Below are 26,473 nucleotides of genomic sequence, written 5' to 3'. Positions count from 1 at the left end.
AGCTTTTATCCCCACTGCAGACACCCCTGGTTAGTGGGGTGGACAGTGTCTCCGTCGTCCCCACGCAAGACACTACGGTAGCAGGGGAAGGGGTGACCAGTGCTGTCAGGCTCCTTACTGCCCGCTGGGCCTCAGAGATGGGGACCAGCCTGAATTCTGGGCTGGCCTGGCCTGTTGCCGTCCCCGGCTTCTTTCTTGGCTCTGCTCAGTCTCATTCTTTCAGGAATCCGGGGGTCACCCCGTCATTCCCTTTGGAGAACGTGACAAAGTCACTTAAAACTTCTAAGGGCACGTCTTCACTACCCGCCGGATCGGCGGGTAGCAATCGATCTATTGGGGATTGACTTATTGCGTCTAGTGAAGACGCGATAAAATCGATCCCTGATGGCTCTGCTGTCGACTCCGGAAATCCACCGTGGCAAGAGGCGGAAGCGGAGTCGACGGCGGCGCGGCAGCGGTCGACTCGCCGCCGTCCTCACAGCCAGGTAAGTTGACCTAAAATATGCAACTTCAGCTACGCTATTCACGTAGCTGAAGTTGCATATCTTAGGTCGACCCCCACCCATGTAGTGTAGACCTAGCCTTATCAGATACTTCCTGTCTCTTTCTAGCTGCAGTGCAGCGAGTTCTCAGTTCTCAGCCTTGGCCATCTGGCTCTCACGAGCAAACCCTGCAGTTTCCTAGCTCTGTATCCCCCCACCTCCCATGCTCTCCCACTCCTATCTGGGATATTACCTCACCCCTGGGATCAGGCAGTTACCTTCCTTTCCCCTTTTCAGGCGCTGCCTCTCCATGACTTTCACATGTGCCCATCAGTGTTTGTGTCAGCAGTTACTTGAAAATCAGTTCTTTATAACTAATGGATGAACTGTTCAACCAATATTAAAATCTCATGGCAGAGAGTGACGAAAAAGCAAAAACAATGAAGGGATATTGTGCCAAATAGTCATTTGTCTCATAAATTTCCACAATAAAACTATGCAACTCCTCCCCCCCCCCCCGCCTTCAAACAAAAACTAATATCCAAGTATGTGACAAAACAGAATACAGGGAGTTATAATGCACTTCCAGGTTTAGATCATGTGAAATTCTGGAGCATGTTGCAGTTGACCCGAATTCAGGAGAACAGATTTCCCTGTGTTCTCTTCTATACCAGCTAAACTTCCTTCCCTTGATGCCTCATTATTTAGCGATGTTATCTACAGAACTTTCGCATCATCAGCATGAAAGAAAAAAAACCACCTTCCCATCTGCACACAACCGGAGCTTGGCAGGAAAATATCCGGCAGGCTGCTTTACTGCAAGATGGCAACTGGGACTTAAGCTGAGAAGGATCACCCATGGGGTTTGGGATTCATTGGAATTCCCCCTCCTGGTCTGTGACACTTTCATTTCCAGCTCTCGTGAGTCTGATTTAGGCTCAAAGAAATCAACACATGATGCAAAAGCACGGAGAGCAGAGAATGCTGGGTCATGGGACGCTTGGGGAGGTGGAGGAGTAGAATCAGGGGATAAATGCTCAAGGTTCAAGCAGAAAACAAAACTGCTGCGTCCAGAGGGCAGCTCCTCTTCCCCCCCTTCCCCCCCCCCCCCCGCAAAGTGATACAGAAGCGGCAAGAACTCATTTTTCTATCCATGCTCCAGCTTTGTTTTAGAATCTAATTATGGTTCATAAAAGAAAAAAAAAGGTACAAAGAAATAAATGCTCTCCAGCCACGTGACAATAGCTGGGAACAAGACATGTGATGCTAACGATCACAGGCACCAGCTTCCAATTGTCCTGGAGGGTGCCCAACCCCAGGCCCCAACCACACCTCACCCCTTCTCCCAAACCCCCACTCCCGCCCTGCCTCTTCTCTCCCCCCGAGCACACCCAGTCCTTGGCTCCTCCTCCTCTCTCCCGGTGCCTGCTGCACACCATGGAACAGCTGATCCATCGCGTGCAGGAGGCACTTGGAGGGCGGTGGAGGAGTTGATCGGTGGAGCCCCTGGTGGGCAGGAGGTGCTGCGAGGTGGGGGAGCTGGCTGCCAGTTGGTGGTAAGCACCCAGTCATTTTTTTCTGTGGGTGCTCTGGGACCTTCCCTGGGTCTTCTCCTCTTCTGCCTGGGATTTGCTTAGACCAGGCAGAACCAGAGGGCCACTGACAACTCAGGTTCAACTGCTGCTGGAGTTGCTGATGTCCACTATATTGTTTGCTCCAGCTGAAATCTTCCATGCCAAGGACATTTAAGAGCTCTCTTCCCTGTCTGAATTTGCTGTTGGCGAACGGGATTGAATTCCAACTGAAGCATCACCCACGTTCAAGCTTTCTCTCCTAAGTGGAGTCTCTGATGCGTAATTAGGTTCGAGCTCTGATTGAAACTTTTCCCGCAGTCTGAGCATTTATAGGGCTTTTCTCCCGTGTGAGTCCTCTTGTGTCTAATCAGGGTGGAGCTCTGGTTGAAGCTTTTCCCGCACTCGAGGCATTTATAGGGTTTCTCTCCCATGTGGGTTCGCTGATGTGTAATAAGGGCTGAGCTGTCACTAAAGCTTTTCCCACAGTCCAAGCATTTATAGGGTCTGTCTCCTGTATGGATTTTCTGGTGTCTCAGAAGTTGGGTGCTCCAGTCAAAACTTTCCGCACACTCCAGGCATTTATAGGGTCTCTCTCGAGTGTGAATTCGCTGATGTGAAATAAGATTTGAGCTCTGATTGAAGGTTTTTCCACACATAATACATTTATATAGTTTCTCTCCCGTGTGCAGTCTCTGATGTGTGATGAGGTCTGAGCTCTGGTTGAAGTTTTCCCCACAGTCCAGACATTTATAGGGTCTCTCTCCCGTGTGAATTCTCTGATGGGCAATAAGGTTAGAGCTCTGATTGAAGCTTTTCCCGCACTCGCTACATTTATACGGCCTCTCTCCTGTGTGGATTCTCCAATGGGAAACAAGGTTTGAGCTACGACTGAAGCTTTTCCCACACTTGGTGCATGTGTTTTTTTTCTCGTCTCTGTGGATTCTCTGCTGGGCTGCGGTTTCCTCGAGGTCCTTGCCATTTCCCTTACAATTAGTGGTTTTATCCACTTTCTTCCCTGGCTGGTTTCCCTGCCACCTCTCTGACTTGTGTGGAATCTCCCAGGCTTTCCCCTGCTTATGACTCTGGAAAAAATTCCCTTTGGATCTTCCTGATAAAGTTTTGTGCAGTTCCACTTTCTCAGCGGCTTCCTGCTGAGAATTCGCCTCCTTGTTCTTACTCATCCTCCCATCACCTGCTGGAAACAGAGTGAGAGAGAATCAAAGACGTGTTATTCGCTGTGCCATGGTGGAAGGAAAGAAAGGGGAAGATCAAAGAGGAGAAACATAGCACAGTAACTGTTGGGGAGATCGAGAAAGGTAAAATTCCAATTGTCTGTAATTCCTGCGTTTCTAAAGTGGACATCTGATGCTCCATGATCAAGCAGGTTGTTCTTTCTCACCTTCCAGGCATGGAGACTACAAAGAGACTCCAGGCATGCTTGGAAGATGAGGAGGAATAATCCAATTATGGTGGATGGTGGAGTACCAGATAGCAAGCTCATGCCAGCTGTCGGTAACATTGGTTGGGGAACCATGAGTGAAAACCACCACAAGGATATATGCAAACATCTTGCTGGGATGTATTAGCAGGAGAGTTGTAAGCAAGACATGAGAAGTAATTCTTCTGTTCTACTCCGTGCTGATACGGCCTCAGCTGGAGTAGTGTGTTCAGTTCACGGTGCCACACTTCAGGAAAGATGTGGACAAATTGGTGAAAGTCCAGAGGAGAGCAACAAAAATGATGAAAGGTCTAGAAAACATGACCCATGAGGGAAGATTGAAAAAACTGGGTTTGTTTAGAGAAGAGAAGACTGAGAGGAGACACGATAACAGTTTTCAAATACGTAAAAAGTTGTTACAAGGAGGAGGGAGAAAAATTGTTCCCCTTAACCTCTGAGGATAGGTCAAGAAGCAATAGACGTAAATTACTGCAAGGGAGGTTTAGGTTGGACATTAGGAAAAACTTCCTGTCAGGCTGGCTAAGCACTGGAATAAATTGCCTAGGGAGGTTGTGGAATCTCCATCATTGGAGATTTTCAAGAGCAGGTTGGACAAAGCCATGTCAGGGATGGTCTAGATAATACTTAGTCCTGCCATGAGTGCAGGGGACTGGAGTAGATGACCTCTCAAGGGCCCTTCCAGTCCTATGATTCTATAATCTGGATACGGCCCTGACGTGGGTGAGATGAGGCAGAACTAGAACAATTTGCTCACAACACATTGGTGGGAGTCCCAGCTTCTCCCTTCACTCCACAGATGGTTTCTGCATCAATTTCATTGACAACTCGCCAGCCTGGGCGTCTCTTGAGATCTCCCTTTCCTCGGAGGCCTGGGTATCCAGGACCACGGCTCTTCCCATCGTTCCAGACGGGAGATCAGGTCAGGCTTGGGAAGGGGGGGCGGGTGTGGGGGGGGGAATCAGCCATGATCAGGGTGTGTCAAGCATTGGAAGAGGTCAGATGTGTTACAAAGAAAATTCCTTGATTTTAACCTGGCCCTGTGCTGGGCTGTCGGGGACACGGACTCGGAAAGGACAGGAACACGGTCACTGAGCCCCCTTGGGAGAGGCAGATGTCTGGAGGGGGCGCTTCCAGGATCTGGGCACTCTAGGGGATTTGCTGACGTTCGGCTCCCGCCTGTTCCTCAGTCTCCAGAGCCCTCCTCACAGATGGAGCTAGTCCCAGGAAGGGAGGGGGACAGGGCTTCTGTGTGTGAGTGAGAATTAATACAGGCAGGTCAACGCGCTGCTTCTGCCACCTTGAAAGCCGTTGGGATGGGAATGAATCATCCTCTCCATTGTATTTCTGACTCCCTGACCTCATGGAAGAAGGCAAAGACAGTAAAGTCTCTCTCACACTGGATCTGGGGACACTGAAGCCTTGAAATCTAAGGCACCACAAGCCACATCACAGACCCCGCCTCCGCTAGCTTCCAATAACCGAGGGGACGGGAATCCCTTACCCAGCGAGGTCCCCGTCTCATAGTTCTGCATGACGTCCCTGTAGAGGGCTCTCTGAGCGGAGTCCAGCAGAGCCCCCTGCCCCTGGGTGAAATACACAGCCACCTCCTCAAAGGTCACCGGCATCTGGAACACCAAGAGTCCGTCACTCAGCTCCTGCTGCCCCAGCCACATTCCCACGGGAGGAGAGCAGGAGCCTTCCTGTTTATCACACACCCACTAGCCAGAGGCTGGCACAGGAGATGGAGACCCGGAGCAGGACCCAGGGACAGGAATCCCAACCCCCTCCGCATTCCCAGCAGCTGGGGGTGAGGGGACAGGGCCTCTCCCCTGGGCCTCCCTGCTGGGTGCCCCCTTCATATTCCAGAGCAGCCTCTGGGTAGTAGGTTCAGGCTGCAGCACCAGGGATCTGTTAAGTTTTCCTTCCCAGGGGGGGTTGTTTCCTGTTCCAGAAATGGGCGAATTCCTCCCGCCCAATGGGCCTCCTCTTAAAAAACAAGCCCCAGATTAACCAGGGCCCAGCAGGGTAGGCCCAGCCTGTCCTCCCCCTTCCTCGCTCTGCGTAATTCCTGCCCCTCCCCCTCTAGTAGAAACCCATCCTGCAGCTCCCTTAAAATCCCCTACCTGCAGGAGCTCTGCTGCAGCCATTTCCCAGGGAGAACCAGGGCTGTTATTCTGCAGCCTGGCGGAGCGAGAAGGGCGACCGACCGGAAGAGGGCCCCCCCGCCCGGTTCTTTCCCTGCAGACCGATATTCAGACTCTGGCAGGCTGGGAAAACCCTCAATCATTTTATGACAGCGTCGCCCCGGGCCCTCTAACCCCACCGAGACACTTGAAAACCCTTCCAGGAACAGCGTCTCGGAGCCAGATGTTAGATAAGAGCAGCATCAAAGAAGCCACTTTGGGGGATTCCCCCTGGCATAGGCGCCGACTCCATGGGTGCTCCAGGCCTGGAGCACCCACAGGGGAAAAATTGGTGGGTGCTCTGCACCCACCGGCAGCTCCCCACCCGGCCTCCACTCCACCTCCTCCCCTGAGCGCGCTGCCGCATCCTGCTTCTCCCCCCTCCCTCCCAGCGCTTGCACCGCAAAGCAGCTTGGGGGAGGAGGCGGGGCCGGGGTGCGGATTTGGGGAGGGGTCCAATAGGGACAGGAAGGGGGCGGAGTTAGGGCGGGGACTTTGCGGCAGAGGTGGAGTCAGGCTGGGGGCGGGGGTGCGAACACCCATCGGCACAGAAAAAACTTGGCGCCTGTGCCCCCTGGGACAGTCCCCAAGGGCAGTGTGTCCTCCCAGCAGTGAGGGGTTTTGGCGGAAGGAAGAAGTGGCTTCTCCTCTCTCTGCTCCTCACATTCCCAGGAAAGTCAGTCTACCCAGGGATGCTGCAGGCAGGGCTTAATTTGTAATGAAAGAGGGACCGGGGCTCGAGCCATTTTTTTACTTTCATAACTGACGTGGCAAGCTCAGAGGTGCACCTGGGCCGGCCATTGTAAACCCAGGTTGACAATGCAGTGTGGATGCCCAAGACCTGGGGTTGCAATGCAGTGTAGACATACGCTGTGTGTCCCCAATTCTGCTTTACACCCCATGCCAGGTGCTCTTTGTGGCCCTTTCACTCCTCCCACCAGCTCTGTCCTACAACGTGAAGCCCCATCTCCCTTAGTCTGGATGTTCTGTGATCTCTTTCCAGCACCACATCTGAGCAATTCCAGAATTCAGGGGAAATGTGGGTCTCACTGAGCCCCAATCTGGTTAGCACACAGATCACCTTTAACCACAAAGAACATAAGACTGGCCGTATTGGATCAGAGCAATGGTCCATCCCGCCCAGTGTCCTGTCTTCCAACAGTGGCCAATGCCAGGTGCCCCAGAGGGAATGAACAGAACAGGGAATCATCCAGTGATCCATCCCGTCACCCATTCCCAGCTTCTGGCAAGCAGAGATTAGGGACACCCAGAGCATGGAGTTGCATCCCTGCCCATCCTGGCTAATAACCATTGATGGACCTATCCTCCCTGAAATTATCTTGTTCTGTTTTGAACCCTGTTATAGTTTTGGCCTTCACAACATCCTCTGGCAAGGAGTTCCACAGATTGACTGCGCAAAATACTTCCTTTTGTTTGTTTTAAACCTGCTGCCTATTCAGTTCATCGGGTGACCCCTCCTTCCCCGGTTCTTGTGTGACGTGAAGAGGTGAATAATGTTTCTCTATTCTCTGTCTCCAGACCAGGCACGATTTTGTAGACCTCAACAGTCAGCTTTTTCTAAGCTGAACAGTCTCAGTCTTTTTAACCCCTCCTCGTACAGAAGCTCTGTGTAAGCTTTCACCAGCTGAAGTCAGTCCAACAAAAGAGATCACCTCCCCCACCTTGTCTGTGTAACATCACACACTCTCCCTTCTCCTCTGGGTCACTCTCTCTGCCCTCCCCTCTCTCCTTTCCCCACCATCACTGTCTTCTTTCTCACCCTTTCCCTTCCTGACAAGCAAACCCGAGACAAAGGACAACCCCCATCCCCTTATGGTCCCTCCATGCTGTTTTCCCAGCCTGATCCCCCCAGTTTGGCCTTTCCCCCAGGTCTCTCCCCATCACCTGCAGGCTTCGGCTCGGGAGCTGGTGTCGGCAGAGCCCAGGGCTGGTTCCAGCCAACAAAGAAAATCCCCACCCGGGCTAGGCACAGAGGGGGGTTAGTGCTCGTCTCTCCCCGCACAGACCCCGCTGGGGAGCAGCAGCGTCTCTGCCTCTCAGCTCAAGGCTCACGCTGCAGCGTGTGACCCAGGAAGCTCAGGCCCTGACATGCTGAGGCGGGAGAGAGGGACTAGAGCTCCCCTCCCGTTGCAATCACCAGAGCCCTCTGGCGGGGGGTGCACCAGCCTGTCTACACCAGTGGTTCTCAACCTTTCCAGACTACCGCACCCCTTCCAGGAGGCTGCTTTGCCTAGCGAGCCCCCAAGTTTAGGGTTACCATCCGTCCGTATTTCCCCGGACATGTCCGGCTTTTGCGTCTCTAAATAGCCGTCCGGGAGGAATTGGTAACAAGGTTAAAATGTCCGGGGTTTTTTTCTCCCTCGCCTCCCTCCCTCCCTTCCATGCAGAGTGTGGCTGCTGATTGGGCGGCTAGGCCGATTGACCCACTCCCATTGGCCTCCAGCATCCAGAGCCCTCCCCTGCTCCCCCCTCCCTCTCTCTGTAGTCCTCTGTAACACACAAACCGACCCACGTGGAGCCAGAATGGTAAGAGGAGTGGGGGGGGGCAGTCAGGGAGTGGGGGAGTGTTGGATGGGTCCCCAGCCTCCACCTGCCACCCCCTCTCCGTGCATCCCCCCCTCGGTGGGTCCCCCCCCCTCCCTGTCTGTCTCTCCCTTGTCTGCTGTGCTGGCTCTGGCAGTACACGCAGACAACTGCTGTCTGCTGCCCCCGGGTCCTAGTGCCCCCATCCACTAATGGGAAGACAGGCTGCCCTTACCCTGCCCTTCCACCCTAGCCCTGAGCCTCTCCAACACCCCAAACCCCCCAGCCCCAGCCCTCATCCCCACACACCCTAATCCTCTGCTCCATCCCTGAGCCCCCTCCTGCATCATGAACCCCTCATCCCCAGACCCACAGCCCTCACCCCTGCATCCCCTCCTATCCCCAAACTCCCTCCCAATCCCCCTCCCTCTTCCCACACACCCCCTCCTGCCCTCAAACTTCCTCCTAAAGCCTGCACCCCCTCCCTTTCAACCACCTCTCACCCCCAAACTCCATCCCAGAGCCTGCACCCCTCACCCCCTCCTGCACACCCACCCCCTGCCCCAGCCCGGAGCCTGCACCCAGCACCCAAACTCTATCCCAGAACCTGCACCCCTCCTGCACCCTAATCCCCAGCCCAGGACCTGCACCCCAGACCTCCTCCCCCCACCCAACCCCCCTCCCAGAGCCTTAGGCAGGTGGGGTGGGGGGTTCTGGGCACCACCAAAATTTCTACAACCCTGCCACCCATGCGAGTGGATAAGGGTCAGGGCAGTCAGGGGACAGGTAGGGTCCTGGGGGGGGGCAGTTAGGGTAGGGGGTTCTCAGCAGGGGACAGTCAGGGGACAAGAAGCAGGGGGGGTTGGGGTTCTGAGGGGAGCAGTCAGGGGGTGGGAAGTGGGAGGGAGTGGATGGGGCGGGGCTAGGGCGGGGCTTCCCCCCCCCCCCCAGTGTCCTCTTTTTTGTTTGTGGAAATATGGTAACCCTAGTGGTAACCCAAAGCCAGTTAGTGCAAATAATGACTCAGATCAGCCCTGAGTGTTAAGATGGGGGTTTTGTCAAGCCAGACCCCCAGCTGGTGTAGATCAGGCCCGGTGGAGGGTTGCAACACACACAGTTTGCCCAGACTAAGGGTGTGGCTAGATTCTGCAGCACCTTCAGCCAGCAGGGTCGGGGTAACCCAGCAGACAGGGTGTAAGCCAGAAACATGGTTCCCTGTTGCGGGGGAGGGGTGTTGTTTCTTACCTTCACTCCAACCAGTGCCCTCTCTGGCCTGGGGTCCTCGGCTCTTGTGGAAGGGAACCTCTGTCTTCCCAGTATGGGATGTCCTGGGGCACTGGGAGAGTCTCTTGTGGGAGTAGCAGGAATGTTACTCCTCCATATTCACCTCTCACAGCTGCAGCCGCCAGGGAGGCTCTGGGCTCTTGCAAACGGCCAATGCAGGGAATCAGGAATTCACCCAGCAACCAAGCGTTACTGTAGCCATTGCAGGGGACCTGGTTCTTGACATGGGCAGTGGGGTGGGATTCCCTGGGCAGGTCCTTGTATTTAAAGGGCAGAGAGAAGGAATCTGGCTGGGTCCCTCCTGGGTCTGGGATGGGGAGGGTTCATCAGCTGTTGTCCTTTTCGGGGCGGGGATACATAGCTGCCTATATAAGACAAAGCCCCTTAGGGTGACCAGATGTCCTGATTTTATAGGGACAGTCCCGATTTTGGGGTCTTTTTCTTATATAGGCTCCTATCACCCCGCACCCTCTGTCCCGATTTTTCACACTTGCTGTCTGGTCGCCCTAAAGCCCCTAAGATCGGGACGGCTGGTCCCCTTGGCGGAGGATTCCCAGTAAATCCTGCTGAAGCTGGGGAAGCCGCTGCCCTGCCTTGGGATGGCCATGAGCTTCCCGCTGGTCTCAGGGGCTAAAAGGGGGCAGATCGGAGGGGGAGGGATGGGCAGAGTCTGTGTCAGGCCCAAACTGACTGCACAGGTGGGGCGAACAGCTGGAGGCAGGGGAAGGAGAGGGGGCAAAATCAGGGGCATGGGGTAGGAGTCAGGGTAGAGACACTGCCAGGCAGTGGCAGAGGGGGGAAAACCCAGGCGAGGAGGGTCTTCAGTGCCCGCCCCCACCACTGGTTAAACTTTTGAATACCTTATTTTTATGGCCTTTGTAGCCCATTTCACGACTTCGATGCACAATTTGCACGCGTGACTCCTCCCTGTCTTATAAGACGATACATTTGCACGCTAGGATCTGTAATCTGCATGCCTGGCCCCCCGCAAGCCCGGGACCCTAGCTGGTCGTCTGCCCCTAAATCCAACCCTGTATGGGAGACGAGCCAGCTGCAGTGGTTTCAAAAATAGGGGGCAGAGGGGCTTTTTCTTCCCCTCCCCCAGACTGGGACAGCTCAGCGCCCGATCCCAGGGATGTTTTCAAAACAGCACCGGTGCAGCCCCTTGCCAGCTCTTATCTAGCAGGTATGATGAACGAAGCTGCTAAAAGAGACTTGATTCAATGAACTATCTCTCATCAACCTCCTCAAAAAAAATTATAATTGTCATACGTACTTTCGGTGTTTGAAAGCCTCATCAGCTGTGTCTGCATAAAACCTCACACCAGGTCACACATTTGTCTTATTTAGCATTCTCTGATGGCTTGAATTGCACTGTAGGGTTGCCAGGTTTGGGTGAACGGATCCTGGAGGTGTCATTGCATGACGTAATCTTTAACTAAAGATTCCTCTTTAATTCCTGGCGACTCCAGGACAATCCTGGAGGGTTGGCCACCCTACTGGTCTCCCTTTCGTGTAAGTCACTGCAAATGGAGTTTCATTATTTATTTTAAAATATTATTTGTGTTACTCTCAGCACTTCATCATTCACCTTCGTTAACACGGTGCAGACCGATGTCGCCGTGCTAGTTAATATGTATATTTTTAATAGCAACTAAGCAATGAAACTCTGAATAGTTGCTCGCAACTTCAGCCATCACAAATCACAGTGTTTCTAGTGGAATGTAGTATTGCAATATTGTAATTTAGTTTGCCATGTTTAGTTTAGTTTCATGGAGGGTAGGTCCATCGATGGCCAAGACTATAACAGGGTTCAAGAAAGAACTAGATAAGTTCATGGAAGATAGGTCCATCAATGGCTGTTAGCCAGGATGGGCAGGGATGGTGTCCCTAGCCTCTGTTTGCCAGAAGCTGGGAATGGGCGACAAGGGGACGGATCACTTGATGATTCCCTGTTCTGTTCATTCCCTCTGGGACACCTGGCATTGGCCACTGTCAGAAGACAGGACAGAGGGCTAGATGGACCTTTGGTTTGAGCCAGTATGGGGAGGGATAGCTCAGTGGTTTGAGCATTGGCCTGCTAAACCCAGGGTTGTGAGTTCAATCCTTGAGGGGGCCACTGAGGGATCTGGGGCAAAATCAGTACTTGGTCCTGCTAGTGAAGGCAGGGGGCTGGACTCAATGACCTTTCAAGGTCTCTTCCAGTTCTAGGAGATAGGATATCTCCATTCATTTATTTTTGACAGAACAAGGAGCAATGGTCTCAAGTTGCAGTGGGGGAGGTCTGGGTTGGATATTAGGAAACACTATTTCACTAGGAGGGTGGTGAAGCACTGGAATGCGTTACCTAGGGAGGTGGTGGAGTCTCCTTCCTTGGAGGTTTTTAAGGCCCGGCTTGACAAAGCCCTGGCTGGGATGATTTAGTTGGGAATTGGTCCTGCTTTGAGCAGGGGTTGGACTAGATGATCTCCTGAGATCCCTTCCAACCCTGATATTCTATGATTCTATGATTCTTATGTTGTTCAATTTTTGTATAACATGAGTTTATTCCTTGGGCTAAAAGTTACAAGGTGGGCACCATCACTTCCTCCTGCTGCTGTTTTGTGCATAGTTAGGTGCCCGCCTAGTTAGGTGCCCGCCTAGCTCGTTCTCACAAGAAGCAGTTACCTTGCCTGGTTCCAGAAGAAGATTCCCGTTTGTAGCTCGCCAGGTGGAGCTAGGTGCCCACCTGCTGCGGGGACTTAGGCACTGAGCTCTGTGCTGGGTGGATCTTAGCACACACCCCTCTGGTTGGCATCTTCCATGGACTGGCTGAGGCAGGTCCCCGCCAGGCGTGCTGGCTTTTGTCGATCCCATTCTGTGGTGCCTCTCTCTCCCCTGTGCACCTAACTCCGGCGCAGTGGTGTTCCCGAGACTTTCTACATGCCTAAAAGCTAGGCATCATGATCCTAGGCATCATGACGCCCCAGTCCCCTTGTGAATCCAGCTCCGGGTCTTTCCCTCCCTGCTAAGAACGGTGATTTTTGTTTGTTTGTTTGCTAACCGCAGGGTAACTAAGGTGTAGGTGCTATTCTAAAGTAAAAACACAGCGGAGGACAAGGCACTTTGGTTTCAGCAGGGAGGAAAAGGCCTGAGAAAACGTGTCTGAAATAAGATCAGAGGGCAACGCGCTGACACGTTTGTGCCAAAGTAGAGACTTGCAAATGTTGTGTTGAAAACCTGTGCAATACGTGCAACGGGGTGGGGAGTGGGGGGCAGTCTGTATAAGGAACAATGGTAGATTTTCTTTAAAATGTATTCACGAGTAAGGCTAAGATTTTCTCACGGGCACTTTTAGTAAAAATCACGGGAAGGTCCCGGGCAATAAATAAATCACAGAAGGCCGCTCCTCCCAGCGCGGGGCTGACAGCTGGAGGCCAAGTCCCGCCGCCCGGGGCTGACGTCACGGTCACCTAAAATCACAGAATCTGTGACCTTATTTGTGAATATTTCAAATACGGTTTGCTCCACTTTACACTACGGTCGGTGCTGTGTGTGCATTCCATGTTTGTGTCGCACGGAAACTCTACGGCCGAAGCTACATTGGAACGAGATTAAAAAAGAAAAAATACCTTCATGCCGGGTTTTCCATACAATAGCCCTGAGGGTTAACTCTGTAGAACACTTTTTCCAGTTTACAAAAATAGAGTAAAAGCAGGGTTATCCGGCACTTTACCAACTGGAAACTGGCATTTCTGATCTTCATTGAAAGTCCAGTTTATAGTCCAGTTGGGGCGGGGCCAGCAAGCTCCCTACCTGCCTCCGTGTGGCTCCTGGAAGTGGCGAAATTTCCCTGCTGCTGCTAGGTGGAGGAACGGCCATGGGGGCTCCGTGCGCTGCCCCCGCCCCACCCGCTGGCTCCGCAGCTCCCATTGGCCAGGAACCATGGCCAATGGGAACTGTGGGAGCGGCGCCTGTGGGTGGAGGCTGTGCGCAGAGTCACGTAGCCACGCCTCTGCCTAGGAGCAGCAGGGACATGTTGCCGCTTGTGGGGAGCTGCCCGAGGTGAGCGCCGCCCAGATCCGGCACCCCAACCCCCTGCCCCCCCCGCACCCAAACTCCCTCCCAGAGCCCCACCCACCATCCTCCCCCGCACCCTAACCCCCAGCCCCGAGCCCCCTCCTGCACCCAAACTCCCTCCCAGAGCCCCACCCACCATCCTCCCCCGCACCCCAACCCCCAGCCCCCGAGCCCCCTCCTGCACCCAAACTCCTTTCCTCTTAGTTAACCAGAATTTTTGACTTACCAGCACCCCCCATTCCTGCAACATGCCGGATAACAAAGCTTTTATTGTACCTTTGTTTGTATCCCAATTTCAATTTGGGGAAACAACAGCTCCGAAAGGCCCTCCCGCCAGCCTCCACCTCCATTCCGGGCCATTTTTTCACTCATTGTTCAACCAAAGGACTCTAGGAGTCTGAGAAACTGAATTCTACTTTATTGTTCCAAAGCAAGAAATAAAAGCCATCCCGCCCAACGCCCAGCTTGGCACGGTGCGTTTCAGCCCCAGCCCGGCAAATTGCTGCCCCTGGCTCTCGCACAGAGCAATATTTTGCAGCTGGTAGAAAACGGGAGAGAATGCGTGAGAGACGCCGGGATCCCATCACAGCCACACACGCTTCAAGAGACCCAGCGAGCACAACTCCATCCGAGCTAGAGAACAAGGCTTATGTCCAGAAGTGGCAGCATCTCCAATCCCAGCTGAAGCTTTTATTTACCCCAGGACATGCCTGGTGTGTGTGGGGCCAGCGTGGATGAGAGTCTCCATTGCCCCCACGCAGGTGCTGTGGCAGATGGGGAGAGGGTGACCTGTGACCAGCTCCGTTGCCCTCTGCTTCGGTAATAGGGGTCAGCCTGGCTTCAGGCCTGTTGGCTTCTCAGCCTGTTCCTCTCAGGAATCGGGATACTCCCCCGCCCCCGCACCCGTGCATAACTTCCCTTGGGGCATCATACATAGAAATCAGAGATGTCCTCATCCGACACTCATAGGACATTGCTTGTAGAACAGCCTTGGTTCTCGGGCTCCCCAGCTCTGTATATTCCAGCTCCCACACTCTCCCCGTCCTGACGGTATTTCTCAGCATTGCCGGGGTCAGGCAGTAACATCCTTCCCCGGTTCAGTCTCTGCCTCTCGGGCTGCGACTCTCACTCCGCCCCCGTCCCCCCTCCCCAGCGTTCGTGCCCATGGTTACTTATAACGACCATTGCTCGAACCACACAAAAAACTCACGACAAAAGGGCATGGAAACAGAATAAAAGAAAGGGTATTCGGGAAATCAATCGCGTCTCGTGCAGTCCCCAGTGCGTTGACATTACGTCCCGTCAGGCTAAACGAAGCACGACGCATGTGACCAAACGGCCTTCAAGTACCTAAACAAAACCTGACACTTTGAGGGTGGGCTGTAAAACTATTTCAGGTTCACACACATTGACATCGCAGAGCACGTTCGATCTGACGCAGAGGAAAAGGGATGTGCCTGTGTTCTCCGCTGAACTGCCTAAACCCTCTTCCCCCAGAGCCCCCTTCTCATTTAGCCCTATTATTTACAAAAGGTTTTCAGCCTCATAATGAAAAACAAAATAAGAACATAAGAGCGGCCACACTGGATCAGACCAAAGGTCCATCTAGCCCAATGTCCTGTCTTCTGACCGTGGCCAATGCCAGGTGCCCCAGAGGGAATGAACAGAACAGGGAATCATCAAGGGATCCGTCCCCTGTTGTCCATTCCCAGCTTCTGGCAAACAGAGGCTAGGGACACCATCCCTGTCCATCCTGGCTAATAGCCATTGATGGAGCTATCCTCCATGAACCTATCTAGTTCTTTCTTGAACCTTGTTATAGTCTTGGCCTTCACAATATGCTCTGGCAAGGAGTTCCACAGGTTGATTGGGCGTTGTGTGAAGAAATACTTCCTTTTGTTTGTTTTAAACCTGCTGCCAATTAATTTCATTTGGTGACCTCTAGTTTTTGTGTTATGCCAAAGAGTAAATAGCACTTCCTTATTTACTTTCCCCACCCCAGTCATGATTTCATAGACCTCAATCGTATCCCCCCTTAGTTGTCTCTTTTCCAAGCTGAAAAGTCGCAGTCTTACTAATCTCTCCTCATATGGAAGCCGTTCAATACCCCTTCCCCTTTTTTTTGCCCTTTTCTGAACCTTTTCCAATTCCAATATATCTTTTCAGAGATGGGGCGACCACATCGGCACACAGTATTCAAGATATGGGCATACCATGGATTTATATAGAGGCAATATGATATTTTCTGTTTTATTATCTAACCCTTTCTTAATGATTCCCAACATTCTGTTTGCTTTTTGGACTGCCCCTGCACCAAAAACTATCCACAATGACTCCAAGATCTCTTTCTTGAGTCGGAACAGCAAATTTAGACCCCACCGTTTTATACATATCGTTGGGATTATGTTGTCCAATGTGCATTAATTTGCATTATTCAAAACCTTATAAAAACCCAACCTTCCCACCTGCCAACAAGCTGAGCGTGGCAGGAAAACGCCCGGAAGCTGCTCTATCAATGAAGTGGGGTTTAAGCCCAGAAGGATCACATTGGATTTGGGATACACTAGTATCCTGACAATTTCAGCTCCAATGACATAGGATCACAGCATCTCAAAGAGCAATACCCAAGCCCAGGGAGCTGAGATCACTGAGTCATGTGACAGGCGTAAGGGTAGAATGGGGGAGATAAACTCTCCATGGCTTGGACAGCTGCTGCTGTCATGAGGGGAGACCACCAGGGTGACGGGCGAAGGAGGGGAATCGCTGTAACGCACCCCCTTACCCCCAAGTAACATGGAGGCTTCACCGCCATGTTTTTCTCTCCCCTGTTCGAGCTCTTTGAGAATCGCCTCTTTCATTCTATAAGCAAACAGAGCCGGCAGCTTCTTCGGCACAACCTACAGCACAGTGAGAAGAACCAGGAATGTGACAATCTGTTGCCAACAGGGTCGGATTCATCTTTTTGGGACCCCAGCACCCAGACTGTGGTCCTGTCTGCCACTCCACCCGAGGCCCCGCCCCCACCTGGCCTCTTCCCTCCCCAAGGCCCTGCCCCACCTGGCCTCTTCCCCTGAGGCCCCGCCCCCACCTGGCCTCTTCCCTCCCCAAGGCCCTGCCCCACCTGGCCTCTTCCCCTGAGGCCCCGCCCCCACCTGGCCTCTTCCCTCCCCAAGGCCCTGCCCCACCTGGCCTCTTCCCCTGAGGCCCCGCCCCCACCTGGCCTCTTCCCTCCCCAAGGCCCTGCCCCACCTGGCCTCTTCCCCTGAGGCCCTGCCCCCACCTGGCCTCTTCCCTCCCCAAGGCCCTGCCCCACCTGGCCTCTTCCTCTGAGGCCCCACCCCCACCTGGCCTTTTCCCCCCGAGCCCTGCTGGCGCTCTTCCCCAAGGCCCTGCCCCCACTTGGTCTCTCTGCCTTGAGGCCCTGCCCCTGCTTGGCCTCTTCTTCCCCCCGCCACCTGAGGCCCACCTGCTCTCCACCCCAAGGCCCCGCCCCCACTTGGCCTCTCTGCCCTGGGGCCCCACCCACCACTCACACGGAGGGAAGGGGTGGAGAAGAGCAAGCAGGTTGGTGCCATTGCAAACCCAGCGCTGGTCCCCAAAGGAAGAACTCAGCGACTCTGACAATCACTCTGCTAACGGTGGGGACTATTGCGAAATGAGACACTCACAGTCGGTCTAGACGAGTAAATGCGTTGGAGGTTCGGTCCGGGACAGGAGAAATGTGCTACCTGTGCCTAATTCCTAGTCGAGCGGAACTGTCACAGGCCAATGGGGCTGGCTTTGAGGGGAGATTCCTAGGGCTTGAAGCTTTTTTAGGTGTCCTACAGTGGGATGTTATGGAAATCAGTGCCTCTCAGAGGGGTAATGATATGGGGCAGCACCTTTCTAACCCTTCTCCCATGATCCCCAAATTTCAGTCCTGGGTGGAGAGTCTGATGTCCAACATGGCGTTAGCTCTGCTCGGAGCTTTTCCCACGGTAACGATCTTTAAGAGGTCTCTTCCCTGGGTGCATTTGCCGATGCCTGGCGCAAACTGACCCAAGCTGATGCTTCTGCCGTGTGGATTCTCTGGTGCACGATGAGCTGGGAGCTCTGGCCGAAGCTTTTCCCACAGTGAAGGCAGTAATAGGGTTTCTCTCCCGTGTGGATTCCCTGATGTCTAATGAGGCTGGAGCTCAGGTTGAAACCTTTCCCACAGTCCGAGCATTTGTAGGGTTTCTCCCCCCTGTGCAGTCTCTGATGGGTAATGAGCTGCGAGCTCTGAATGAAGCTTTTCCCACATTCTCGGCAGTTGTAGGGCTTCTCTCCCGTGTGGATTCTCTGATGCGCAATCAGGTTGGAGCTCTGCCTGAAGCGTTTCCCACAGTGCCGGCATTTACAGGGCCTCTCCCCCGTGTGCAGTCGCTGATGTACCACGAAGTTGGAGTTCCGATTGAAAGTCTTCCCGCAATCCAGGCATTTGTAGGGTTCCTCGCCCGTGTGGATTCTGTGATGCACAATGAGCTCTGAGGTCCGACTGAAGCTTTCCCCACAGTCGGGGCATTTATAGGGTCTTTCCCCCGTGTGGATTCTCTGATGGGCCACAAGAACGGAGCTCTGGATGAAACTTTTCCCGCACTCAAGGCATTTGTAGGGCCTCTCGCCCGTGTGGATTCTGTGATGGGCGATGAGGTGCGAGTTGTCACTAAAACTTTTCCCACATTCCAGGCACTTATAGGGTCTTTCTCCCGTGTGGGTTCGCTGATGTCTAATGAGAAGCGAGCTCTGACTGAAGCTTTTCCCACAGTCGAGGCATTTATAGGATTTCTCCCCCGTGTGGGTTCTCTGATGTCTAATAAGGTACGAGCGCCAATGAAAGCTTTTCCCGCACTCCACGCACGTGTTGTCTCTCTCTCCGGCGTGGAGTCTCGGCCGGGATGCGGTTTCCTTGAGATCGCTGCATCCTCCCGCACGGTGAATGGATTGAACAACGTTCTCCCTTGGCGGGTTTCCCAGCTGCCTCTCTGCCCCGCATTGACTTCCAGAGTCCTTTCCCCACCCCTGACGCTGGGGAAAGTTCCTTTCTGATGTCGCCGATAACACTCCGCATGGTTCCACTTGCCCAGGGCCTTCCTGCTGTGGATTCTCCTCCCCGTTCTCACTCACCATTTTGCCAGCTGCTGGGACAGAGAGAGAATCCGGACGCGAGTCGTTCCCTGTGCCAGGCAAAAGGGGAACTGCAAAGAGAGGGAACACAGCAGGATAACTGCTGGGGACATTGAGACAGGTAACATTTCTAACCCATCTGTCGTTTTAACTTCTCTGAAGTGGTCCCTTCCAGTTCTAGGAGATGGGATATCTCCATTAATTTAATTTAATTTAAAAAAAGTGGGTCCCCGGTGCTCCGTGAGCCATTACAACTGGGTTATTCTGCCTCATCTGTTACCTGTCAGATCTGTGTTCTTGGGGAACCAGGGCGCAGTATCCAGCCTGTCTGACTCACGAAGGACACCCACCCTCCCCAGTCTCTGCTTGAACCAAAGCCGGTCAGAAGAAAGACTTACAAAAAGCAATGAAAAGGCCGTGGAAGACACCCCTAAACCCCTCTGGACAAGGGTGATAGGATTAAGGCAATTCCCCTAGCCTCATTTGCATCGAAGATGGGACAGGGAGGCATCTCCATTAGCATACAGACTGGAGACCAGAGATTCCAAGACAAGAACCGCATGGAACTCTGGGACCAGAAAAGCAGGGAAGCACTGCATCATGGGGGATCTCTGCTCCAGATGCTAATAAACCTACGCCTGCACACACCCAGCTCAGCAGTTATCAGACCAATTCTAGTAATGAATCCTTAATTGATATCCAAATACTGAAGCAGCCTAGTTGCATTGTGAGCTCCCTCGAAGGAACACCGCCCATAGCCAGGAATGAGCAGTTCCTATATTCTAGCCTGAACAAAACAACTGTGGTATACACTGCATCGTGGGATATCCTGCAGATAGTAGATGACGTCAGGGAACTCAGAGTGCAGAAGAAGAGGAATGTCCAAGCGATCTTCTCTGAGATCCTTCCTGGCCCATGGGAAAAGGAAGACAGAAGGCAATAGATTCTGGAAGTGAATCACTGGCTAGATAAAGGGCATAAGGCGGAGAGTTTGGGGGTTTGGGGACATTGGTCCACCTTTTATGTGAAGAGGGGGCTGTATCGTTTGGAAGGCCTCAGTAGAAGAGGGACCAATCTTCCCAGGGACTGGTTGGCTACAGTAATTAGGAGGGCGTTAAACTAATAACAAAAGGGCCGGGTAAAAAGAGGAACATTCAGAGCACTCAGCACAAAATCAAAATGGTGGGAACAAAATTAATCAAGGACGCAAAGGACACGAAGAGAAGAAATTCTTGAATTGCCCATACGCCAATGTTAGGAACCTGGGGAAGAAACAAGAGGAATTGGAATGACTCATTTCTGAGCATAAATCGCTGATCTTACGGATCCCTGGTGGGACGATTCCCATGACTGGAAGGTTAAAATAAATGGTTATAACCTATCTAGGAAGGACAGAGTGGGCAAAAGTGGGGAGCCAGTGGCGTCACTGATGATTTGGAAGAAAATGATCTTCAATGGTTATGGATCAATGTCCTAACAGATAAAGCACAAGATGGGGCATTAGTTGGTATCTGCTACAGACCCTCAAATTTCACTAAGGAACAGGATGACCGGCTCCTTAAGAACCTATCTATAAAGGATAGGGGGAAAAAAGCTGTGTGATCATGGGGGACTTCAGTTTGAGTGATATACGCTGGAGGTCTCATGCCACCAGTGCTAAAATGTCCTTGAAATCTCTAAACATTATAGATGGCAATTACCTCGCTCAAACAGGACCTAACCACAGAACTAAAAATCAATGGTAACTTAGGTACCAGGGATCACGACTTGATCACATTTATATAGTTGATCCAGTTTGGCAAATCTGAAGACAATTATGAGCCAGATCAGCTGGGAGGAAGAATTTAAGCTGAAAAATTTGAATGACAATTGGGAATTGTTTAAGAACTTGATGCTCAAAAAGCTATGACCCCACAATCCAGGAAGAAGGAGGTATTGGTTAAAAAAATGAACTGGCTTAGAGAGGAAGTGAATACCGCTATCAAAATTTAAATATATAGATATACAAAAAATGGTAGAAAGGAGACGTTAATAGTAACTAATATTAATCAGACACTAGATATTGTAGAAAATTGATAAGGAAAGCAAAGAGACAAAAGACAAACTCTATGGCTAGCGGAGTGAAGGACAATAAGAAATTTTTTAAGTCCATTAGGAACAAAAAGAATCCTAACAATGGTATTGCAAGAGGGAAATGGTAGAATTTTCTATAATAATGCAGATGAGGCAGAAGTGTTCAACAAATATTTCTGTTCCATACCTGGCGGGGGGGGGGGGGAGACAGATAATGTAGTCTATTATATAATGATACTCTTTCCATTTCATGAGTATCTCAGGAGGATGTTAAACAGCAGCTACTAAAGTTACACATTTTTAAATCTGCAGGACCAGATAACTTGCATCCAAGAGTTTAAAAGAACTGGCTGAGGAGCTCACTGGATCATAAATGTTGATTTTCAATAAGCCTTGGAAAACCAAGGAATTTCCAGAAGACTGGAAGAAAGCTAATGTTGTGCCAACATTTAAAAAGGGTAAATGGGATGACTCAGGTAATCATAGGCCTGTCAGTTTGACATCAATCCTGGGCAACATAATGGAGCGGCTGATACAATACTTGATTAATAAAGAATCAAAGAAGGGTAACATAATTAATGCCAATCAACGTGTATTTATGGAAAATAGATCCCGTCCAACAAACTTGATATCTTTCTTTGACGAGATTACATGTTTGGTTGAAAATAGGGTTGCCAATTTTGGTTGGACCTATTCCTGGAGGTTTCAGCACATGATATAATCTTCAATTAAAGATTAATCTTTAATTCCTGGAGCCTCCAGGACAATCCTGGAAGGTTGGCAACCCTAGTTGAAAAGGTACTAGTGTTGAAGGAATTATACTTAGACTTCTGGAAGGCGCATGACTTGCTACCACATGCAGGGCTGGTTCTAGGCACCAGCAAACCAGGCACGTGCTTGGGGCGGCACATTTTCAGGGGTGGCATTCCGGCCATCTTTTTTTTTTTTTTTTTTTTTTGCTTCGGACGGCAAAAGCCTAGAGCCGGCCCTGGCAGCAGCCATGGGGGAGCAGCGCCTGCACCTTGTGGCTGGGCCGGGCAGGCTCCGAGCAGGGGAGACTCGGGCTGGGGGCTGCCCCCCAGCGGCACAGCTGAGCCACCCAGGGACTGGGTGTGTCCCACTCTCTGGGGCTCAACTCCCTCTGGGGCTACCCTACCCCGGCTCCTCAGCCCCCTGCCGGGGCGGTCCCCTGGCTCTGCCCTCCTGGGTCCCGGCCGGTCCTGGAGGCAGGAGCCCTGGCTGGAGGGACCCTAGGCTGAGGTGCGGCCCGGGAACCCCGCTGCTTACCCCGACCCTGCCAGTGCCGGACAGGCTGGAGGCGAGGGGGGAATGGGCGGAGTCAGCACTGGTGTGGGGGAGCCCAGGGGCTGGGGCGGCAGGGGGTGAGGGTGGGGGAGGGCACTGGTGGGGGTGGGGTGAGAGCCCAGGGCTGGGGTGGGGGGGCAGCCAAAAATTTTTTTGCTTGGGGCAGCAAAAAACCTAGAGCCGGCCCTGACCACATGACATTTTGATTAAAAAACTAGAATGATATCAAATGAACATGGCACACATGAATGGTTTTAAAGCTGGCTAACAGATGGGTCTCCAAATTTTAAACAGGGAATCGCCATCAAGTGAGTGTGTTTCCTGTCAGTTCTTGGCCTTATTAACGACCTGGAAGAAAACATCAAATCATCACTAATCAAAGTTTGCCGATGACACAAAAACTGGGGGAGTGGTAAATAATGAAGAGAGCAGGTCACTGACGCAGAGCGATCGGGACCACTTGGCGAACTGGGCGCCAAGCAAACAATAGGGGGTTCAACACGGCTAAATGTAAATGTATACATCTAGGAACAGAGAACATTGGCCATACTTAAAGGCTGGGGGACTCAATCCTAGGAGGCAGTAATTCTGACATCGATTTGGGTGTCATGGTGGATAATCAGCTAAACATGAGCTCCCAGCACAACGCAGTGACTAAAAGGACTAACGAGATGCTTGGAGGCATAAACAGGGGAATCTCGAGTGGAGCAGAGAGGTTGTTATTTTACCTCTGAATTTACCACAATGCGACCTCGGCTAGAATATTGGGTCCAGTTCTGGTGTCCAAGAATACGGATAATATGGGGCGAGTTCAGAGAAGAGCCTTAAGAACAATCAAAGGATTTGAAAAACGGCGCAATATTTTAATGGTGAAGGGAATTAACCACTGCAACAACTTACCAAGCGTGGTGCGGGTTCTCCATAACGGGACATTTTTAAATCAAGCCAGGTTGCTGTTCTGAAAGCTCTGTTCTAACTCAAACAGTAAGTGACTCAGGAAAGTCCTATGGCCCAGGGGCGTCAGAACGGGGGATGCGGGGGAAGGGGCCATGGTCCGGTCACTTTTCTCCAAGGGCCAGGCCCCTGCCCCTCTTCTTCCCCCCCAAGGCCCTGCCCCCCGGCCAGGCCGGAAGCTGGAGCCCGGCCCAGGTAAGAGCGGCCCGGGAGCCAGGGCAGCTTTGGGGAGGCGGGGATCCTCCATCTGCCCGGGGCAGGGGGGCCCTGAGAGCAGCCTCCAGCCCGTGTCTCTGCCCCCGGGCCCGCTGCCCAGGGCAGATGGTGGCTCGCGGCTCTTCACAGCTGCCCCAGCGGATCCTACCATGGCCTGGTTGTGGCTCTTTGGCCCCCAAGGCCCCACCCTCCAGCCAGAAGCAGGAACCGGGTCGGGGTAAGAGCCATACGGGCAGCTGGGCGGAGCCATGGACCCTCCAATGGGCGGGGAGTCTGGGGAGGCAGGGAAGCGGGTCGGGGTGGGGTGGGACGGGGCCAGCTTCCGACTTGGCCGGGGGGCGTGGCTTCGGGGGGAAGAAGAAGGCAGAGGTTGGGTCACGAAGGAGGCGGGGCCTTGTGGTCCTCCCACTATTAGGCAGTATCTGCCGCCCCTGCTATGGCTTGTGTGTAGCGGGGTATCAGACAAGTTGATCACAGAGGTCCCGTCTGACCTTATAAGCTATGCAGCTAGGAAACTAAGGATTCCTGCTTCGAGTCAGCCCCTGTTGCCAAGTTTCACCTTGGCCTGGAGCCCGAGTAGCAAGAGACACATGGCTGGAAGTTTCTGAAGAGCCAGCCCCCGCTGCCGAATTTCGGCTCCAAAGAGTTTAGGGATTCTAAGAGAGTCGGTCGAGTCTCTGAACTCCACCTGCTGTGGCAACAGTGAGAAAGTCAAGTCAGAGAGGAGTGAAATCAGACGAGATCAGGGTGTCCCTTCCCTGGGTAGAGCCTTTGTCACAAATAACATTGATTTTAACACGACCCTGTGATGCGCTGGGGGGACATGGGATCTGAACGGACAGGAACATGGTCACTGAACCCCTGGGGAAAAGCAGATGGCTGATGGGGGTGGGGGCGTGCGGATGAAAATTTCTCTCTCTGAATCTGGGATTATGGGACCCAGTCCCCCGAAATTTAATGGATCAGGAAAGAACCTGAGAAGAAGGTGAACTGGCCACATCACAGACTCCCCCCCCCGGCGCAGCTTCTAATAACCGAGGGGACGGGAATCCCTTACCCAGCGAGGTCACCGTCTCATAGTTCTCCTGCATGACGTCCCTGTAGAGGGCTCTCTGAGCGGGGTCCAGCAGAGCCCCCTGCCCCTGGGTGAAATACACAGCCACCTCCTCGAAGGTCACCGGCATCTGAAACACCAAGAGTCCCGCACTCAGCACCTGCTGCCCCAGCCACAATCCCGCTATTCATGGGGGAGGAAGGACGATAAAATGGAAGCTCTAGGGGGTTGGGGGGGGGCACTGAGTAACAGAATCCCACCCTCACCCTGCGCAGAGCTGCCGGGAAGCTTCAGGGTGGGGAGAAGGTGGGAGCTCCTTGTCCCCCCAGCGGATGGAGGAGAGCAGGGGCCTTCCCGGTTATCACACACCCACTAGCCAGAGGCTGGTACGGAGCTGGCACCCTCAGCAGGGTCCAGGGACAGGAATCCCGACCCCCTCCCCAGCCAATTTGGGGGCCCTGGAAAAACCTTCCCCCGCTGCGGCCCCGAAACGGGAAGAGCTTCTCTGGTCTCAGCACCACAGCGGGGAGAGGGGGTAAAGATCGAGTGGGGGGGGGGGCGGGACCACGGGGAAGGGGCCGAACAGGGTGGGGCTGTGGGCAGGGCCGCAGGTGGAAGGGTGGGGCAGGCCACGGTTCTGGCACCGCCCCCCCACAATGCTCTGGCCCGGCATCCCCAGGAGACCTTCATCAGTCTCTGGTGATTGTGGTGTGAAAAAATGGGACTCTGGACTTTAATGACGCCTCGACCAAGAAATCTGGACCTTGACCAAAAATATCTATGTAGAACTGGCTACCCCGGCTCTGCCAGGCTGGGAAAACTCGGGGTCACTTTATCCCAGGGCCAACCCAGCCCCACCACTGGGACTAACCACCCCCCAGTAATAGAGTCTCTGAGCCCAATGCTAGAAAAGCGCAGAAGCAAAGGGGGACATGGTCCCCAAGGGCAGCGGGTCCCAGGGGTGTGGGAACAATCTGTACAGTGGGGGGCTGTAAACCCTGGATATGATGGGAACCCCTTCAAGCCAGGGGGTGCGGCAGCAGCACCCCTAGGTCCAGCCCCCAGGGCAGAGTCACTTTCCTGCCCGGCCCCAGCCCTTTCCCCCAGGTCTCCCCATCACCTGCAGGATCCGGCTCAGGGGCTGGTTCCAGGCACCGGAGAAAGTCCCCACCCGGGCTGGGCACAGGGGGGGACCTGGCTGAAGGTCTCTCCCCGCTTAGCAGCCGCTGCTGGGTGCAGGCTCCCAGATCACAATGGAGGAGGCAGCAACCCGGCGCATGGGTCTGACCCAGGAAGCTCAATAGTATTAAAGGGAGAGAGACAGAAAGCGGGGCCCTCCCATCCCCACAGCCAGGGCCCTCTGGTGGCGGCTGGGAAAGAATAAAGCAGAGGCAAGCCCTAGGCAGGGTTGCAAACATTGTACTTCAAAAAATAAAGGCCTGTTTTCTTAGCACCCCCTCCCCACCCCTCCGCTCTGCCCAATAGCATCATCATCTTAATTCTAAGCAGTGCTCACCTACATTCTCCAGGGGTATTTTCTGCTGTGGGCAGAGATGGATTAAGGTTTCCCGGGGCCCTGGGCCAGAGCAAGTGGGGGGCCCCTTCCCACCCCTTCTGCCTGTGCCCCTGCCCCTTTTTCAGCCCCCCACCCACCCACTGCGGCCCCGCAACCTGTTGGCTCCTTTCTGCCCCCCACCCCACTGCAGTCCCAAGACCGGAGAAGCTCTGTCCCCCCCGCACCAGGGCCCGGGGGCCACAGCAGGGAGCGAGAGCTCCCCCAGCCCTGAGGCCACAGCAGGGAGCCAGAGCTTCTCCAGTCCCGGGGCCGGAGCTGGGGTCCAGGTACTGGGGCTTCCCCCAGCACCCCGCGCTTCTGCCAAGGCCTGGGGTCGGGGCACTGGGATTTTGCCCACCCTGGCCTCCCAGTGCTTCTGCTAGGGTGACCAGACAGCAAGTGTGAAAAATCGGGACAGGGGGTGGGGGGAATAGGAGCCTATATAAGAAAAAGACCCCAAAATCAGGACTGTCCCTATAAAATCGGGACATCTGGTCACCCTAGCTTCTGCTGGGGCCCCGGGGCTTCCCCTGCCCACCCCACAGCTTCTGCCAGAGTTCCAGGCTTCCCCTGCCCTGCAGTGGAT

At 53.4% G+C, this 26,473-nt stretch overlaps 1 protein-coding gene across 2 annotated transcripts; it reads right to left on the bottom strand.

Annotated features, from left to right (window-relative positions):
* Positions 1-931: 931 nt before the first annotated feature.
* LOC101948179 (zinc finger protein 239-like) lies at positions 932-25,679 on the bottom strand. Of its 2 annotated transcripts, XM_065564660.1 has the most exons (4): positions 25,453-25,679; positions 24,336-24,462; positions 17,636-18,801; positions 932-2,982 (listed from the first exon to the last, which is right to left on the bottom strand). In XM_065564660.1, exons 2-4 carry the CDS (start codon positions 24,460-24,462, stop codon positions 2,302-2,304), a joined length of 1,974 nt encoding a protein of 657 aa, XP_065420732.1. In that variant the 5' UTR covers positions 25,453-25,679; the 3' UTR covers positions 932-2,301. The 2 variants fall into 2 exon arrangements, with proteins under 2 accessions (XP_065420732.1, XP_065420731.1); XM_065564659.1 differs by lacking the exons at positions 17,636-18,801; positions 24,336-24,462; positions 25,453-25,679 and adding exons at positions 5,017-5,140; positions 5,639-6,063 and having other exon boundaries at positions 932-3,251.
* Between the last annotated feature and the right edge of the window lie 794 nt (positions 25,680-26,473).

Source organism: Chrysemys picta, chromosome 12 (assembly GCF_011386835.1).
Source record: "Chrysemys picta bellii isolate R12L10 chromosome 12, ASM1138683v2, whole genome shotgun sequence".
Taxonomy (NCBI): Eukaryota; Metazoa; Chordata; order Testudines; family Emydidae; genus Chrysemys; species Chrysemys picta.
The sequence above is the reverse complement of the archived record's forward strand: the minus strand, read 5'-3'. Positions and strand labels throughout refer to the sequence as shown.